Source organism: Semicossyphus pulcher, unplaced genomic scaffold (assembly GCF_022749685.1).
Source record: "Semicossyphus pulcher isolate SPU_LCO1_2020_fin unplaced genomic scaffold, fSemPul1.0.p SCAF_19, whole genome shotgun sequence".
In the NCBI taxonomy this organism is placed as follows: domain Eukaryota; kingdom Metazoa; phylum Chordata; class Actinopteri; order Labriformes; family Labridae; genus Semicossyphus; species Semicossyphus pulcher.
In genome coordinates this window covers 14432506-14452287 of record NW_027211692.1, presented here as the reverse complement: position 1 = coordinate 14452287, position 19782 = coordinate 14432506, and the positions used below count along the sequence as shown (strand labels likewise).

The 19782-nt window shown below is 45.5% G+C and overlaps 1 protein-coding gene across 1 annotated transcript in view; it reads left to right on the top strand.

The window, feature by feature from the left end:
• sik2b (salt-inducible kinase 2b) overlaps window positions 1-15340 on the top strand; it is a 41749-nt gene extending 26409 nt beyond the window's left edge. The window contains exons 6-15 of the mRNA XM_069668490.1: window positions 667-790; window positions 3368-3594; window positions 4863-5015; window positions 5449-5607; window positions 7134-7365; window positions 7445-7732; window positions 9149-9306; window positions 10056-10169; window positions 10381-10466; window positions 11008-15340. Coding sequence (XP_069524591.1) covers window positions 667-790; window positions 3368-3594; window positions 4863-5015; window positions 5449-5607; window positions 7134-7365; window positions 7445-7732; window positions 9149-9306; window positions 10056-10169; window positions 10381-10466; window positions 11008-11650 — 2184 coding nt within the window. The 3' untranslated portion in view covers window positions 11651-15340. The remainder of the gene's footprint in view (window positions 1-666; window positions 791-3367; window positions 3595-4862; window positions 5016-5448; window positions 5608-7133; window positions 7366-7444; window positions 7733-9148; window positions 9307-10055; window positions 10170-10380; window positions 10467-11007) is intronic.
• The last annotated feature ends 4442 nt before the right edge of the window (window positions 15341-19782 follow it).

Below are 19782 nucleotides of genomic sequence, written 5' to 3'. Positions count from 1 at the left end.
TTCCAACATCGTAACAGTATATACTGTATATGTCTTAAAATGTGAAACAATAATGCCCCCTCTTTAAACTGTTCCTAAACCATGTTTTACTTCCTGATACCAATTCTTGTACCTAGACCTCAACTACCCTGCTGATACGGGGCACCCCTCTGATACCAGTGAGATAAAAGGCAAATATAGATGTTATTGGTGGACTAGTTGCTTTGATTAGAAAAACTGTAAAACTGTTGGCTAGCATTGTACCGTATTTGTTTGTTCATCTTCACATGATATATTCAGTCACGAAGCTCCAAAACAGTAGTTGCTAGTCTGAGCCTAAAATGTATTATCACCACAGTTGAGGAGATCTTTCTGATACCGGTATCAATATGGGAAATATGATTCTGTCCTTGAGTGCTGCCTGTTAAACAGCTACTTCACTCAGCCCCATGAATTCAGCAGAGACAGTTCACTTGAAAATGTCATGGTATTTATGATTGAGTCAGCCGCTTTGCTTCCTGTCATATGGTGGCTATTTCCCAACCCCAGTTTTAACCCCTTCTATATAATGCACCATATTTCCATGTTCTGTGTGTGTGTAGATTTGTGATGCAAACAAAAGCCTCTGACTGACGTATCCAGTGCCCTGACCTTGTTCTACGCGTGCGCATCTTCTCATGTTCACAGAGTATGGGGGTGGTGCTGTACGTGCTGGTGTGTGGTGCGTTGCCCTTCGACGGGCCCACTCTGCCTGTGCTCCGACAGAGAGTCCTAGAAGGAAGGTTTCGCATCCCGTACTTCATGACTGAAGGTAAGAGGAGAAACACAAGATATGAGACTCCCTCAGTACCTCCCAGTCCTGTAAATGTTCACGCATGCAGTGTATTTGTGAGACATCTTCCAGTCTTTCTTAACACAGTGTGTAGTTGAAGTGGGGTGGAAATGGCATGAAGATTCCCATGAGGGGACTCTGCCGCTCAGATGAATAGATCCCGCTTTCCTGTTTGAGTCAACACACTGTTAGATGTTGGCCGGCAGGTTCTCTTGTGGCTGCTACCAGTCAGGGGGTCATTTCATTAGCGAGAGAACATTACGCTCATTTGAGGGGGATACAGTGGGAGACACTCTGTCATTGTCCTCGGTGATGTGTGTACGTGTGTCGGCGTGTGTGTGTGTGTGCACGCACGCAGGCAGGCTGCTGGGTGAGTCAGGTTGGCTAACCGTCTCAAAGCAGCCCTGCTGTTAGCGGCTGTGCTAGATAGCTAGCTGGCAGCAGATTAAATCCAGAGCTGGAGCTGTTTATGTAACCTGGGGAAGAGCCAGTGAAGCCTTCCAGCAGCTCGCCTGTCTGTCTCTCCGAGGAGGCTCTGCCTCTCTCTGTCTGTCTGTCCGACTCCCCTATCTGTGAGACATCTTCCAGCCCGTCTGCGGCCCTGTCTGTTTCCCTCTTCTTGTTTCTCTGTATCCCATCTGCAAGTCTGTAGCAACTTCTCCACAGGGGGTGTGCTCAGAGAGTCGACCAGATTTCTTTTTTTTAATTCTGGAAACAATTAGGACGTTAGGGGAATGTAGGAGTGTAATGTCAGCTCCCTGGCCAAACTGACATCCAAATCCGCCTCCCCACCCCCAGTCCAGCCCCTGTTCCCCGAACAAGGGGAACAGAGTGTGCCGATTTCTTCATCCAGAAACAGTCCATCTCATCTCCTCCTGTTTCTCTCACCGGTTTGAGGCTGTGGTGCACAGCACCGCCTTGCACCGCGCAGTCAACTCTCACCCAGCGCTGTGAACAGTGTGGTTTACTCCCAACTTAATAACAAACGTGGATGTTGTCTTATGTGTATCCTGCTGTTGCATAATGCACAGTCCTGGTAGAGAGTAGTGCAGGATAGCCTAGAGTCATGTTATCCAGAACAGCAAACAAACCAGCCCTCCAGTTTGTATTCTTTATCTGTGCACGACATCTGCAGCTGACACTCCACGCGCACAGCTGATTTTTTTTTATCAATCTGTGAATCATTCTTTTTACAAAAGGCCGGAAAGGCTAAAAAGGCTATCACAAGTTCCTCAAGTTAAAATAGATGCCCGCAAATAGGTTGTTTTCCTGTTGTTAAAGAAATTGATTCAATCTACTGGTTGACTTCTAACACAGTCCCATTTGGAAATAGAAACACACACTTTGCAGGCAGCTTCGCCCTTGTGAACATCAGCTGCTTCTGTCATATCCTTTTCTTCTGCTGTGTAGCAGCAGTACTGCCAATCACAGCCCACACAGGCACGCAACAGGGCCACTTTCCAGGTGACGTCTGAAGGCTTAAAATGCAGGTTGTGTTGCAACTCATTCCTAAACGTGTGCATGTAGCGTATCTACCCACTCTCTGCTTTTCAACTCCGTGCAGCAGTCAGTCTGTTCTCCCTCATTGCAACTCTACACCGCTGGGATGCAGAAGTGTTAACTGGGATGGTTCTGTGGTTAAGTCATGGTGGTGTAACATACTGGCAAGGAGCAGAGTGTCAATCAATGAGCCAGCCTGGACGAGCTCGCAGCGTCGGGCCCCTTCACATAGTCCGACCTTCCCCTGGTGGGTAGTAGCTTTGAAACATGTGCTCTGCTTCAGCTGTTGCTATAAACACGGCTGTAGCAACGAGCAGAGCCGGAGCGACTTCGAAATTGTATCTTTTTATTGTATTTTGTTTGTTACTAAGCTGCTAACATGTGGTAAACGTGCATCGAAAGGCACAGTGGTTATGCAAGGTAGAAAAATGTGATGTTAGCAGACGTTAGCAGACAGATCCATTGCCTAACTCTCTGACAGAAGACTGGATGCTCACTTTTTAATCACTATACAAATTCAAGGTGGAGATGATTAATTTTAAAGCATATCCAGGGCTTATTTCTGGAAATAACACCTGGTTGCTGTAAGACCTGAGCAGCCGTGTTTGTGGGTAAAGATACCGTGTGGTGGGCAGGAATGCTGTGCAGGCAGTAGGGGTGCAGGCAGGCCAAAGCAGCACAGCCAGGGGAACTGTAATCCTGTTATGAACCCAGCTGCGTCTGACGTCAAACTCATCTAGCCACTAACTAGAGGTGAGGAGCTCTCATTAGGAGGGGAGGAAAGGAGGAAAGAGGTTAGAAACGCTGCTTAGACGTGACGACAGAGGAAACTAAAGAATTTAGCAGATTTAAGCTTTTATTTCTGCTCCACTTCATCCGTGCAGCTTTGACGGGGACATGATGCTTTGAGGCTTAATTTGCTTCATCATAGCTTACACAAGAAGTGCACAGCGTTATCAAACATAAACAACCTCTTCCTTTTTAAATCTTCAATATGAAAGGTTATAAAAAACCTTCTCACATCCTCTTATGCTTGTTCTTTCCAACCCCTCGCAGACTGTGAGCACCTGATCCGCAGGATGTTGGTCCTGGACCCGTCAAAGCGTCTGTCCGTGGCTCAGATCAAGGAGCACAAGTGGATGGCTCTGTATGTCCCCGTGCAGAGGCCTGTTCTGTATCAGCAGCCGCTGTCTACTGAGGGCGAGGCGGGCGTGGGGGAGTACAGCGAGCAGGTGCTCCGCCTGATGCACAGCCTGGGCATCGACCAGCACAAGACAGTGGAGGTGAGGAGGAGGTGGCTTTATTTATTCTGCACGGGCATAAAGGGTGAGGATCATCGCTGCAAGGTAGAAATAAAAAGTAGTATCCCCTAGCGCTTATGTGCCAGGGTTGTTCCCTTCTAAGTAGTTAATGTTTATCCCAACTGGAAAGTGGTTATAAAACATAACAGTAGCTCAGCCTCACATGCCTCCTGACAAACACCATAAGGACAGTTGGTGCAAGTCTTGTTTATATTATGTCGTTGCGTCAGGTGCTATATTGGATTTGCATTGATGACTATTTACAATAATTAAGCAGTGACTTTATAAGTGAACAAAGGTGTGTGCAGTCATGAATTGAGAACACAGTTAGCCTAATGGCTTATTTGTAGAGATAGACCGATATGGTTTTTTCAGTGCCGATACCGATACCGATACCGATACCGATTATTAGTAGTCAAGGAGACCGATAACCGATATTTGGAGCCGATATTCATTTGCAGTAAAAGTAAAAATATTGGCGTCAAAATTTTGAATATTAGAAACTCCAACACTTAACTTTGTTTAAATGCCTTTAAGCATATGTTTATTAAACAAACAAACAAAAAGCGCAGGGAGTTCCCAGGGTCAGCAGCATCTCTTATAAAGTTAACTGAAAATTTAAATAAATAAATAAATAAATAACTTCCTGAAGTTTTATTAAGTAAATAAAACAAAGTTAAATAAACTTTGCAAAGAAATGAACTTTTTCTCCTCTCCGCCGTGTGTGTGAGCACTCTGCACTCTTATCGGCCGTCGGATAAAAAAAATAAATAAAAAAAGGCCGTTGCCGATATGCATCAAAATGCCGAATATTGGCGCCGATAATCGTTCCGGCCGATAATCGGTCGATCCCTACTTATTTGTTCCAAAAAAGTCAGCACAATAACACGTGAAGGTTTTTTTTTTTTTTGCCCTGAATAGATAATAAGACTCCTGTTAAACTCCTTCTTTGAGCACATCTGAACCTTTAGGCGAAATATTTCTTCTTCCACTGAAGTCTTTCAAAGCTCGGTATTAGAGCCGTGTAGAGGCTGCAGTTTATATATGCTGTCTTTAAATATATTCTAATTAAACATATTCCATCTATTAATTAGTACTCTGCTCTTCAGCTGCTGCAATAACCCAATTCCACACAGGAAAAAGACATACATAATTATCTCAGCCTATGTTAAGAGCTGTCAAGTCATCCTAAGAGGACGGTTTAGTTATAAAGTACAGGAGTAACCCGAGATGTTGTCTGTCCTCTTCAGTCTCTGCAGAACAAAAGCTACAACCACTTTGCTGCTATCTACTACCTGCTGGTGGAGCGGCTCAAGGCCCATCGCTGCAGCTTCCCCGTCGAACAGCGGCTCGACGCCCGCCAGCGACGACCCAGCACCATCGCCGAACAGACTGTTGTCAAGGTAACGCCGGGGCGGCCAGGGGGGTTCTGAATAACGTGTACGGAGATTATCTTCCACACCTCCGTGATCAAAGCTGTGTTATTCACACCTGCAGCCAGGAACAAACAAGCAAGCGGGCAGACACGACCCAGCCGGGTTCTGTCTTCACCTCGCCGCTTTGTCTCCGTCTTTTCAGCCTTGATCTTAATGCCTCAGTTACATTATTCATTTCTTTTCTTCGCCCTCTCTCTCTCTTCTTAGCGACTCTGTACGGTTTCTCTTTCATTTGCCTTAGCGTCTAGGATTGTTTTTTTTGTCTCTTTGGATTACAATGTCAAATTCGCAGCAGCTCAGTTTGCCGTAATTGCATTATAATTAATGTTGAGTGTTTGCTATGAACTGGAGGGTTTCTTTTTCATGTGATGTCAAAGTGTCTCTCTCTCTCTCCCTGCAGTCGACCAGTGGTTCAGCCCAGGTGGGTTTGCTCCCGCAGGGCGTTCGTCTGCTGCGCTCCCCTGCAGTGCCCCAAGCCTCCTCCGATGCTTTCACCTTCCCCCAGACTGCATGTCCCCTAGAGCAGAACTTCATGGTGGAGGATGTCAACACGCCCAAAGTAGGTCCAATACAAGTGGAAAAAAAAATAATCAGAGGATGAGGCCTGAGGGCCGTTGATGTCTCCTTGTTTGCGTGTGTTTGTCCTCTGTTCTCTTATGACAGCTCACTCACATCAGCCTCTTCTTGTAAGGAAGTTGTAGTTATTAAGCTCACACAAGTATGTCCTGATAAATTATCCTGATAAGCTTGACAGTGATTCGCTTTGATAAGCATGCAACATATCATTTTGAATCACTGTGTGTGTGTGCGTGCGTGTGAATCACTGTGTGTGTGTGTGTGCGTGCACCAGACTCCTTTGCGGTTTCGAGCCTTTGCTTGCTCCGTCAACCTGCCAGCTGACTTGTTTTCTTATGTAAGAACTCAGCCAGCACTCACATCAGACAGGACAGCTGCCTGTCCCACACGGCTTCCAGACACACACACACACACACACACACACACACCCTTCTTCCCTGTTTATCTGTGCCAACCAGCGACCTTTTCCTCCAGTCCTGTTTAGCTGACCGACTATTAAACAACACAGACACCAGTGGTTTGAGTTGTCGGCCTCACACGGCTTCAGGGCCACACATAAAATGCTGTATCATTCTTCAAGATTTCTTTTCCATCACACCTCCTCCCCTGGCTCCAATACACAGCGATGTGTATGCTGCTTTGTGTGTGTGTGTGTGTGTGTGTGTGTGTGTGTGTGTGTGCTGAGCAGAGAGGGAGACAGGGTGCGCGTTATCTGCGTGAATGGAGCCTGGTTATGTAAGCCGGTCCTGTGATGATGATGTGACCTAATGCGGAGCTGAGTGAACACACATGGACAGGAAGCTGCGATCTCACCGCTGTGACCTCCTACCCATCAGCCAACAGCTCATCTTTTTCTTTCTTTTTTTCTTATCCTCCTCCTCTATTTTTCTTTTCCATTCAGATTCTTCTCTCTCTCCTTTTACCCTCTAACTTCCCTCTCCCCTAATGACCCCCTCCCCTTTTTCATCGTCTATTTCTCAATGTCGTTTCCCTCTCTTGTCCTCCGCCTGTGTGTGTGTGTGTGTGTGTGTGTGTGTGTGTCGGTTGAGTAACAGCATTCCTATCCCAGCGCGCTACAGAAAGCAGATGGGGAATTGGGCAAAGTTTCTCTTTCTAGGCCGACACCAGGCTTTCTGGTTTCTGCCGCCACTCATGCAGATGATCTTTGCGTGTCAGCGTGTGTGTGTGTGTGTGTGTGTGTGTGTGTGTGTGTATGTGTGTCACTCACACAGCACTTCCAGTCGAAGCTCACTTCCTGTCCCTACATTCCTTTATCCCCACCCTCCACCTCACAGGCCAACACACACGCCTGCATGCTGTAACAATCACACACGCACGCACACTCCCAGTATGAAACCAGCTGTGGGGGGGTGGAGGGGAGTCACTAATGGATACTATAAAGTGGCCACCATACCGACAATTAAAGCTCCAACTGATGATGGACCCTTGAGTTTATTTTTGATGTATAGTTATCGTCTTTCTTTCCCTTTAATCTCCTCACCCGTTTAGGTGAATGGCTGCCTGCTGGACCCCCTGCCTCCTCCCACTGTCCTCCGCAAGTCCTCCACCTCGTCGCCTAGCAACATGATGGAGACGTCGATTGATGAGGGCATTGAGACAGAGGAGCTCGACGCAGAGGAGGATCCGCCACACCTGCTCTCGGCCTATCAGACGGCTCGGTTCGGCCAACGGCGACACACCCTGTCTGAAGTGACCAACCAACCAGGGCCTTCCAACCAGGGTATGATGTCACCTGATCACACCACCTTTAGACTCTTTCTGCTTCATTAAATAACAACAAACTTTTCCCCCCTCAAAAGGTAAACTATTCACTCTCGGACACAACCCCTCCATGGGCAGCGTGGACTCGGACATGGGCTACGACATGGGCTCCATGCAAAGCGACCTCGGCCTGCTGGAGGATTCCCCCTCTCTCAGCGAGGTGGTACAGGCCAACAGCTCCGGTGTCAACCGTACAACTTTCATGGGCACTCGGCCTGCCAACCCAGCAATGGCCGCACTGACATCCCAACATCGGGAGGCGCACAACCGTTCCCCCATCAGCTTCAGAGAGGGACGCAGAGCCTCCGACACCTCACTCACCCAAGGTCAGAAGCACCATTTGTCTAGTCTTCACTCTCACACTACCCACTTCTCCACAGGCACTCAGACTTAAGTGACTTCATAATGGTGATAATATCCTTCTTGATATACCCAGACACTCCATTTTCAGGTCGACCTTCATAACACAAGGCCATTCTTCCACCATTATAGAAGATTTCTCTGTGTTTGTTACATTGCATTTTCAGAGCAGGTTAATGGATGAGAGGGCGACAGCTGGCTTCAAAGAACATCGGAAAGATGACAAAGCTACTAGCACAAAGTACACTTACACGTTCTGAGGATGTGGCTTTAGAAAGAAGTCAGACAGCTTGTAGCTGCATGAGAAATGCTTTAAAATCATCGATCAGTAACTTAAATTAATCGGCTGATCCGACACGCTGCAGCGAGTCACAGTGCAGATGTCTGAGCCTCCACCAAGAGCACCAGTCAAGAGGAAGAGCACTGATTCTCATGACACAGACGATACACCCCTGCTGCAGCTGCTCCCTCACACCCTTACACACACACACACACATATATATATGTATACTGCCTTCTGGATAAAAGTGCCTCATTCTCACTCTGTCATTTGCCCTCCCTCCTCTCTTTCACACTCCCCCCCCCCCGGTCTCTTCCTCCTCTCTCTTCTTCTCCGTCCCTCTGACGACTTCAACACTGATGATTCCAGTTATGAATCACAGACAGATATTTAAAGGTTCCTGCCCACATATCTCTCTCTCTCTCTTCCCCCTTCTCTCTTTCTCTTCCTCTGTACCGCCAGCTCCCCTTCCTTGCTTTTCTTTCTCTATTCAAAGTTCAGTCTGCGGCAGGCACGGTTTGTCTCTGCGCCACATCAGAGAGAAAGAGAAGTGGAAAAAATGTATACAAGTGAACGTTAAGCAGCCTCTATCCCCTCCTCCATTTCTTCCTTTACAGCTACATTGTTCTGCGCCTGCCTGTTGTAAATCACCTGCGCTGTAGCCAAGTACAAACTATAATTATCGCTTAAAAAATGCTCTTCGCTGACAGCCTGCACTGTTACACTCCGAGTTGGTATTTGTGGTTATTTATACATTTAATTTAGTAATCCTCTTTGGAGAGTGTCGATGGGGCGGTTTCTTTTGCGTCAGACTGCTGACTCTTGTTTTAAATAACTCCCACCATCGCGGTGAGTCAGGTCCCATCATTCACAGCTCATCGCCACTGTATGATCAGAACAGATACTGTCACTTTTGCACACACGCACCCCGGAGATCATGACGTCATCCGGTCTCACTGTCAGGAGGGGCGATGAAAGTGCTCACCGATCAACCAGTTAGTTAATGTCGCTAATAATAGACAAAGACTCCTGTTATGAAAAGAGAAGTGATTCTATTTCTCAGCTGCAAGGTTTAATGCCGATTCTGTGTTTGTGCTTTCAGGTTTGGTTGCCTTTCGGCAGCACCTTCAGAACTTGGCGAGGACCAAAGGCATCCTGGAGCTGAACAAAGTCCAGATGCTGGTAGAGCAGATGGGCTCCGGGGAAGGGGCCGCCATGGGCCCCCTGGGACCACAGCACCACTTGCACAACCTCCTGGAGGTTAGTCCTATCGCACAAAAACACTACAAGACACACAAACCCATAGAAAATCTTTCTCTTCCCAAACTCGTTCTCAGCCCCAATCCCCCATGTTGGCCAGAAAAAAAAAAAGAAGCGGGCACCCGGGCTGTTGTGTAATCCCAGGAGAGGCAGCCAACTGTGGCTTGTTTACTGTCTCCCCGTCCCCCTGGGGCCTGGAGCCTAGGCCAAAGTGAATGCAGCCATTGTTGAAGTCAGTCAGACTTAACCATAGTAGTGACTGGCACTCAATAGGCCAAAGCTGCAATCACACACAAAGACGGGCACACATATACACAAAATAATACACTTGCATAAACACACAGGGGGAACCATCTGAGGACAAAACCAGAAGCAAAAAAAACGACAAGATCTACTGTCCTCCTTCTGCCCATCTCTCGTAATGCAATAACGCAGCTCTTTGTTGGTTATGATGCTCAGGCCCCCATCATCCTTTTAATTTGCTTTCATTTCATTTAACGACTGTGTAATCCCTGTGGTACATGCCATTTAGAGAAAGGCATCTGGCTGATCAGTCACTACGCAGGCATTTGTGCAGGAGACGGCACGGATAATCCAGTTAGAGCTCACGACCGAGCACCCAGACCCTGACACAGCTTTATTACCCGGCAGGACAGTGGCCTTTTGGATACGCGTGTCCGTGTGCATGCGTGTGCAAGTGCATGAGCGTAAGAGTTCCTTGTTCTAATGTTTTATGTATCTGATTAAAGGGCGAGGCATCCAAGCAGCAGGAGGGCCTAGCTTTATACCAGGGTGGGCCGCATCCGCCTCTCCTGTCCCGCAGACAGAGTTTGGAGACACAATACCTCACTCACAGACTACAGGTACTGTCTGCCACCAGCTACACACACTCATAATGCCTACAATCAATGATCAGCTGATTTACAATACCTGATACAGAAACAAAGCTAACATTCAGTGCTATCAATTGTACATCTAAGGATTATCAAGATGCAACAATAATAGAACAGTTTGTAGTCTGTTGCCATGGTAATTATCCTGAACATCACTCTCAATCTCTCTTCTGCCCAAAAGGCCAACGTCTTGGCTAACAGTCCTGCTAGCTGCCAACTTTTCTGTAAGGATACTCGAACTTTGGAGCAACAGCTGCAGGAACACAGGTAACTCACGCTGCGGCCGTCTACTCTACTCTATCACTTTTAACAATGTTTTTCCTTCTGTATTAAGAGTAAACAAACATTTGTAGTTGCTAATAAACAAGTCACACATGTTTCATCTAGGATGCTTTTTGCCAAATGCAGGAATGAAACGAGATGTCGTACAACAAAAATGATGCTTCAGTCAATTTTGGCCAACATTCTTTCACACTGACATTATGTTTGTGTTTTTTAGTATTAAAGTGGTTACTAAATTTTTGTAGCCCTTACTTGGTCTGAAGTGGTAAACTCATGCGTCAATCTCATCCTGCTTGCCTCTTTTTTACTGTTATTTCTCCAGTTAGCTAAGTAAGAACAGGCTAACAACATCACATTCAAGGGTTAAAACAATGACCTCTACATGTGCAAAACATGCAGGAAATACCATGTTTGAATTCAGAATTGTTCCCAATTGTATTTCAGTCTACAAGTGTTTCTTCATACATGTTTGCAAGCTCTTTGTTTGTGTGTTCGATCTTAGTGAGCTCTACTGCTCTCCCCGCAGACTGAACCAGAAGAGGATGTACCTGCAGCAGCAGACTCCGGGCATGGGGCTGCCGGTCTACTTTAACCAGATGCAGATAGCCGAAGGATCCTACCCCACAGGCGGCCCTGCTCTGGACCTGGCGGCGTCTCAGAGCTCCCCTCAGGGCCCCCCCATGTCAGCCGCACATCAGCCTCAGCCCCAGCAGCAGGGCAGCCCTCAAGCCTCGCCTCCTTTCAGCCACAGCCTGAGCCCGTTGATGGAACCAGGGGAGGGTCTGGTTTATGATCCCTACATGAGCCACCACCACTACGCCCAGCACCTTGCCCCTGGATCCCACCTCCACCACCAGCTCCACAACCTGCAGCCTCACGACGCCTCCGCCAGCGGCCTGGGCTTCAGCTTCCTTCCGGGCTGTGAGCAGCAGGTCCTGGGTCCTTCCACCGAGGCGCTCCTCCCAGAGCAGTACGAGTTCCCCGCCTTGGACCCCTCCTTGTTGCCCCCGCCTGGTCTGGGAGACGCTGAGGGCGGAGCTGTGGGTGGGGTCATGGCCTGCACTGGGCAGTCGGAGGGCCTTGGCCTGCCTGAGCTGCAGGGCTCCCTCCTTGACAGTGAGATGATGGAGACCGTGGACTCCCAGCACGGCTTTGTACTGGTCAACTAAACCCAGCTGAGGGGATGAGAGAAGCAGTATTAAGCAATGAGAACCCACGCAGCACTAAGAGCAGAGAGAGTGGAGATATAAGCGGAGGCCACAAGCGTAGCAACAGGGAAGAAGAAGAAGTGTTAATTTTTGTACGACTAATACAAACTTTCATTTCTTAGTTGTGACGAACCTCAGACAACCTTTCTACCAAAATCCTCCCTTAGCCTACCTCCCTCTCTCCCTCTCCTCTGTTCTCGTTCTCATCAGCCACGTGAGGCAGGAACAGGTCCGATATGTGGCGCAAAAAGCGACCTTTCGCCGCGCTGATTTGGCGAGGCCGCTCTTGTCACGGATGTTGCTCCCCACCTGTGAGGACTGCGCCGCGCAGCCCGGGGAGCTGCTGCACATCCTGGAGGCTGCCGGAGCGCAGCTTCACCTAGAAATGGTTTGGAAGTGAACTAATGTAGGACTGACTGACAGGCAACCAAAAGGACAATGGCTGGCAGTGCTTTTTGTATTTAAAATAGGACACCTTACAACAATAGACTGGCTCTTAAAACACTTTTTTTTATTTCAGTAGATAAAAATACAACTGAACAAGAGAAAAAGGCCCTCATTTATCACGGTACCAGAGATACAACCACAGATTCAAGTGTTAAAAGTGTCCACTTTATCAAAATGATTCACACACTACTCTGACCTCGAACACGATGGTCGTATTCTGAATAGGTTTCAACACTAGCACGCAAAACAGCTTTTGTTTGTCATTTGCTTAAACAAATAAAGTGAAACATGCTTGTTGAGTAATGCACCATTCGTTGTGCTTGTGCTACAGAAATGCTAAAGCTAAGCGCTAACGCTAAGCACTCTCTCCAAGCTGTTTTTCTCACTAAACGACTAAAAATATAACACAGTTCTGTAGCTGCAGCCGTTTGTGCCGGCTATGTGACATGAATAATAGTTTTCTTTGTCGTTGTGTTTTTGTAACTTGTAACTACTGATCCTGATTTATTTTAACACTACTGAACTGCTTTTCCAGCTTTCACCCAATCGCACACACTAGCCCGTTTTCATTTTACCCAATAAGCTGAGAATTATTGAAGGCGAAATGGCCACGCATCTGTTTAACAGCTGAACTGTGGGTCGTGCGTGTGCCTGATAAATGAGGGCTGATGTAATTAACGCGTGTTCGGTTGAGAAGTAGCCGTGTTAGACAGTCGATATTATTCTATTTTTGTGGCAATACTGAAGCAATATTATTAATCCTTAATGTGGAGGGAGGATGAATGGAAGCATCACCTGTACAGCCAACTCTGATTGGTTCCCGGGGACCTCTTGAATCGTCAGCAGTGACATCACTCGAGCTGATGATGTAACCAGGAGATAATCTCTCCCCCGCTCGCCCCCTGGAAGTGCAGGGACGAGCCCGGAGACAGTTGTGTGTGCGTGCGTGTGTGTATATGTGTGTGAGAAAGTGAGTGTGATTATGTATGTTTGCACAATTCATTCTTCAAATTTGTCAAATCCTCGTCGTCATTACTGAAAATGACAAACACTGTATTGACGCCTTCATTCAAAACAACTCAAACTGTGCTTTTTTCCCTCAGTGCACAGTCAGCTGTAGCTTTTAGATGACTTCTGGTTTACATCCTCACTGCTCCGGTCATGCCTCTATAATGATTTTAATAATGTTTGTAATAATGGAGTGACCCCTTAAAGATTCCCTGCATTTGATTTCATGAACGAATGTTTCCTCTCTGACGTTGGGCGGCTGCTGTGAGACAAAGACGAGCACGACGTCACTCGCCTGACACTGGATTCTGACTTTAGGCTCACCACCGCTCTCTTTGACTAACAGCAAGCCCGCAACAGGGCGAGAGATTTTTATTACAGCACTTAGACTGTGTTCAATCTACTTGAAGCGCACACATGTATCTCCTCTGACAGATGACGACGATTTACAAGAAACGACTTTTCACGGAACAACCGGACGGCGAACGTCAGAGGGTTGAGATTATTGGACTGAGACCATCTGTCGGACTGCGTGACCTTCAGAGGTCGCGTGTTAAACTGTCGGAGTGTTTGTGGTCAGATTAGCCTTCAGACTGGACAGGGCAGAGTTCACAATGAGACTCTCAAATACCCAGAGCTTGTCCTGATAGTAAGAGTTAACAGTCTTAAATGATGGCTAGAAAATATGGACCAACTGTGGTTGCAGTCCTGTGCAAGACTTAAAGGAAAAATCCACCTTTTTAACGCTGATTCACAAGAGATCACGGCTGAACAAGGGATCGAATTATCTGCTGGGTGGTTTCTTGATTCATTAAATACACGAAAAACAGTAAAAATCCCAACAATAATGTGTTTACTTTCATAAAAGCTGGACAATAACGTGCAAATTTGCCACAATTTTTGCAAGAACATGGCTTATGTGATATGTTCACTGTCATTGCTGCTAATGTCTTCAACAGACAGACAACACTTTCCCTAGGTCCCTCTTATTTTTACTTCATTGGTGTAAAATAGATCAACAGTATGACATCGCATTGGTCTATTTATGGTATGTAACACACCTATTAAGCTGTCGATATCTCAGGATGTAAGGTCACATGCTTAGTAGGTCATCATTTCACCCTGACATTTGACAGAGATCCTAACATCTCCAGCAACAATGGCCTCTGTCTACCAGAGTGCACTGCAGCTACAAGACATGTTGCAAAACTGGTCTTGTGGTTGCATTAATAGTTCCACCCTAAAACTTACAAACTACTTGGTTATGTTTATGTGGTCATACACCCACATGTTATTGACAGGAATCAGCTCACACCCAGTGTGCAGGTCATGCGGAAAATGTCCTTTTAGAAAAACAAGGAACTCAAGCAGAAGAGTATTAATGTCAGTGTGGGAGCGTTAAAGGGTGGATTTTTTCCTTTTATGTGAATATAAAGATGATCTTTTATTTTGTCAATGGTCAGGCTAAAGCGACCACAGGTTGATCTGTTGAAGTTGAATACTGGAGCACTTTGACAACGCGGGAAGAGGAGATGTAGCGAGAGAGGAGGAGGTGGAAAAGGTTTGTATTGCTCTGCCGTTTCCTGGCAGATGAAACGAAAACCGTAATCTGTAGGAAGCACCTTTCTCCTCTCTCTCTTCCCCACCAATAATGGACACAAAACACATTTCTTTCAAAGAAAGACCAGACACAGCAACACTTTATCTGATTGTTGATTTTTAATCCGAGAAAGAGTTAACACGATGAGTGTTCTTTGTACAAATTAGAGGTGTAGTGAATCCCCGGTTCGCCGAGGTGGATTTTGTGTTGAACGTGAAACGTGTTCAGTGTGCCTTTTACTTTTTTCAATCTAAATTAAGATTTTCAATAGCACCATTATTTCTGTTTGGACCCTTTTATCATTTTTATTATGATTTCATTTTTCTTTTCTGTATCCGTAGAGCCAGGTTTTACAAAGGTACAAAACCAAAGTCCCTCAGAAGTTTCCCTGTACGACCCACCGTGTGGAGTTTTGGAGCTTCTCTGTCAGCTTCTCTACCGTGCTTTTTTTTCTCTCTCGTTGGTCAATCAGTGTATGCCATTTAAAAGTATTATAGCAATATTTCTCTAGTTGAAGACTAAAGTCATGAAGATTCTAGTGGACGTGTTTCCAAGTATCATAATTTCACCTCCTGCTGATAAAACAAAAACATCAATCTATCAATAGAAATCCAGTTTTATATTTACCTTCATTGATGTTGACCACACATAAGCTAACTTGCTGTTGAGATTAAAAAAGGTTTATTGAACATAAAAGTGTTTTGTGTTTTTATTGTGTGCTATAGAGCTCAGTATTTTCTTCTCGACAAACTGCTATCCTCTCCACATTATCCAATCGTCCTTTAACCATAAACTGCAGCCGTCTGATAGCACCCAAGGGTTGCACAGTGTAGGCGTGGGTTAATGACCTGGAAAAATGAATCACACCGAGTGCTTCATATAAACTGTTGAGTCACAGCTGAACCTGAAGCCATTTCAACCAGAACTAAAGCTCCCAGGGCGGTCAATCCAGCAGGAGCAACAGGACTGGTTCTCTTACATAGTTTAAATATTTATATTCACTTATACTAGGCTTAAACTAAACACAAAAAGAAAACGTTTAAAGGGTTAATACTGAACCACTTTTAGTCATAAATGCGTCACATATTTCTAGTCGCTACTGTACAGGAGATGACAGATGTGTAGTCATTCGCTCAGGACAAAAGAAAAAGCACCAGGAATGTTACAGCAGGAGGAAGTATTTAAAAGATAATTTGTTTACCTGGGCAGAGGCAGGCAACTCGACCGATCTGCTCTGTCTAACAGGTGAGGTGAAGTATTTTTTCCAAGTGCTGTTTGGTTTGCAAAGAGGGAATTTACATGAAGCCAAACTGAAGCACGACATGAGAATTCAGACATCCAACACCACATTTACATCCCTCGGAAGGGTTTAGATCCCCAATCCTTATGCAAGTAAACAAATTAACACAAACTGATACACCACATTGAAGATGATCAAATTGAGGGTAGTTGCCCGCTCCAATTGGATTGAGCAAAAGCATTTAATTTGTCTTCCTCATAGCTTTAAATGTGTGAGGCAATTTACATGCAAGTTGCTTTGTATTGCCAATGTGTTAGCAGATTGTGACATATTAAATGAGAGCTTCTCCTTCCTTTTAAGTTGGCATAAAAGCCTATTGGCTTATTTTAAAGGTCACGGGAATGTTTTGTAGAGAAAGTCCAAAGGATAGGAAGTTCATGTGTATCAAAACAGTCCAACACAAAGCACAAAAACATTAAGCGAGTGAGGCTGTACTGGTCAAACCAGAATGTGACCAAGGGCATTCAGTTGGTGGGGTGGCATTAATTTCTATGTTACCTAACAGTAAGTTGCTCCCTCACACGAATAAATTACTAGCAAGCTAACGTAGCAAAATACTTTCTTACGCAGATAACATCAGCGAATTCATCCATTCTATCTTGCCAATCTAGCTAACCATTTCCAAACAACTTTATCAGCTAAAGCTACAAAGCCACATTCCTCCGAGGAATTTCCTCGGTAGCTAAGTCTAGCTAGCTGGCTAACATTAGCTTGTTATCTGCTTATTTTGCTAGCTCACCAAACTACACAATACTCATTTTGTATTATGTTAAACATTGATTTTGGCTAACAGTAAATTATGTAGCTTACAGTAGACACATACAGGTGTATAACTAACGTAACCCTGGACAATTTCATTGGTGTTATTGATGACAACATTCTGAAAATTCAACATGGTACCCTTAAAAAAGTACAATAAAGGGTCGGCACACAGAAATTAATCAGGTTGTTCTTTAGTGTCTAAGTTTAGTAGGCCTACAGGTGAATAATGCTACACAGATGATACAGCTATGCCTTCCTTCGTTTCATGGACTTTTTAACCTTTTATAAACACGGTCAAACACCTTCAAGTGCACAAAATGGCTACCCCTGGTGGCAGCAAACAAAGAGCAGAATCTCAGACAGATAACTAAAAACATGGACAAATAAAACCTGAATAATATTCATGGTTAAAATCACATGTCAGTATTACACTTTATTTTTTACTCTATTTTGTAAGTCCAGAAGTCAGCCACAGCTCTCACAGAACGTTTAATGCTCAGTGTTCACATGCTGGAGGAGGGACTGAATAATTCAGCACTACTGATAAAAACTGACCAGTGGCTGAGATCACAGATCTGACATCACGTTTAGTCAATATTTACAAAACTACATGAAACTCAAACACCTTTTCTGATAGTGAACCGAGGCTAAAGGGGGCCTGTCCTGAGCCGAGCCCTGATTGGTTGACCTCAGATGGCAGGTAGCCCGCTGAAAAGCATCCAGAGTAAAATTTGCTTCTAGGAAATGAACAGACACCTCTGTGTTGTTCAAGAGCCCAGGTTTGTCCCACTTGTGTGGAAAAGGATCATGAAGAAAGAACAAGTCAATCCAATCAGCCCACTCAGACAGAGAACAGCTAATCCCACTAATATACCAGCAGAGGTGGGTGGGGGTCAATCTGTTCATGGAAACCAGGGTCTCACTTCTTTTCCTGGGATCAGCCCCTGAACACAACACGCCGCTGGTGCTGCTGATCCAAACTGATAAGTCTGAAATGTGGGATGAGTCACACTCAGCAGAAAAGTCCCTCTTGATCTGATTTCAGTCGACGGAGCTTCATATTTTGAATCTGTTGCCTTTGATGCAGTTAATTTGAATCTGCAAGAAGAGCTGTGGTTTTAAATGTGATGCACCCTTTCAAAATAAAATGGAAATATATGTCTTCTTACTCTGGAATGAGAGGGGAAAAAAAACACTTGATAAATCATAAAGAGCAATTTGACACACTTGAATTCCACATTTGTAAAGAGCGACCTCACAGCAAATTTCCCTACAAGATGGCAGCATTTTCCAGCTAAATGTAGTTATTTATAGTACGTATTCAGTGCCATTATCTGCTGTGGAAACCTTCAGCAGGCTGCCTGTCACAGATACTCGTGTGGGAAGAGACACAGACAGAGAAAGAGAGTGCTGATACGAGGACAGACAGCGGTAATCCTTTCTTTTTCTACGCTAAAATATCACAATATCAGAGGCCTCATTCACTCATCAGGCCAAAGTATACTGTAATGACATCAATGGTTGCCGTGACAACGGGAGGAGGGTGGATGACAACATCCTACTGCGTCTTTTTTAGAGCAGGAGATCACAGCAGTGTTCAGAATTAGAGCTGCAAAGAATTACAAAATAAGAGGCTCGGGGATGCTGGAGGTAAAATGAACTTGTAACAAGCTGCACGTTTTCTTTGATATACCTCTGAAAATAAAATATAAAAGCACGCGTGTGAGTCTGAAGAAGCTCAGCATGGTGTGTGATTTTCCTTTATAAAATCAGCTCCTCATTGAAGGTCATACTGCCTCCATGTGTCCCCCATTTTTCACCTCCATCTTTCTCTTTGTCTCTGAATCCACGCTGCACACAAGCTGGCCAGCAGATGGACAGAGGCACAAATCCCAGTACAGATGACCCAGTAGTGCCTGGAAAACCAGCTCCTGCAGGCTCGGGGCTGAATGTTATAGCCGAGCCAAGGTGTGATGTAGAGGAGAAAGTTTATATGGTTTATAGATCCCATGATGCATTGCTGGAAGATGACAAAGATGAATAAGAGGGAGAGAGAGGAGGAAGTGACAAGGTGACTTAAGGAAGATAAGAGCTCCGACACTCCTCTTCTCCCTGACTGATGTTTGTCATTTGTCACCCTGCGAGTGTCTGACCTCACTGTGTGTGTGTTTGTGTGTGTGTGTGCTGTGTGGGGGCTTTGCTTGACTCCTTTCATTATAAATGACACAGTCCTGGGAGGCAGCTGCATTGACGTCAGGGCTCTCTCAGCGCTGTCAAGGGCTCCGGCTGCTGAAAATCCCCCCAAATAACAGGATCTAAATAGAAAGAAATAGGTTGCTGCTGTTTCATTACCGCCTCATGAACTCTGGTGGATTTAGCAAGGGGGGGCGGATTAGCCCTCGTCCTCAAGTAATCGTGCTTTAATGAAGATTTTCACTTGTAGGAAAAATTGCGGTTCAAAGCTTGGCGTGCTCCCCTCTGCGTTCAGAACACCAGCTTAAAAATATAACTCCTCGTCACATGGTGTGTGCGAGGAAAAGTCCAAAAGTGCGGATTGTTTTTTTGTTAGCAGTCCCAAAGGCTCCATCGCAGCCTTTCATGAAAAGCTCGGCTATATTCTGAACAGCTCTCAAGGTGGTCTCTCTGTAGCAGAAAGTGCTGACACATCGACATCTTCAACCAACCTGTGCATTAAGGAATACGTGCGCACGGCCAAACAGGGCTGGGTGGAGGATTGGGAGGACACATGGCACCGAGGAGGGCTGATGGGAGATTTGAGGAGATTAAAAAAGGCAGGTTAAGATTCTCATAAAGGTCCGTGCCATCTGATTTATTGCCCTAATCCTCTCTGCTGATTGCTCATCTGGAAATAACAACAAAAAGGGAAAAGAAGTTCACGGTGCGTTTAAGATCTTACAGCTAAATTTCCTGTGTCAATAGTTCAGGAAACTTTCCTCAAAAATGATATAAACATGT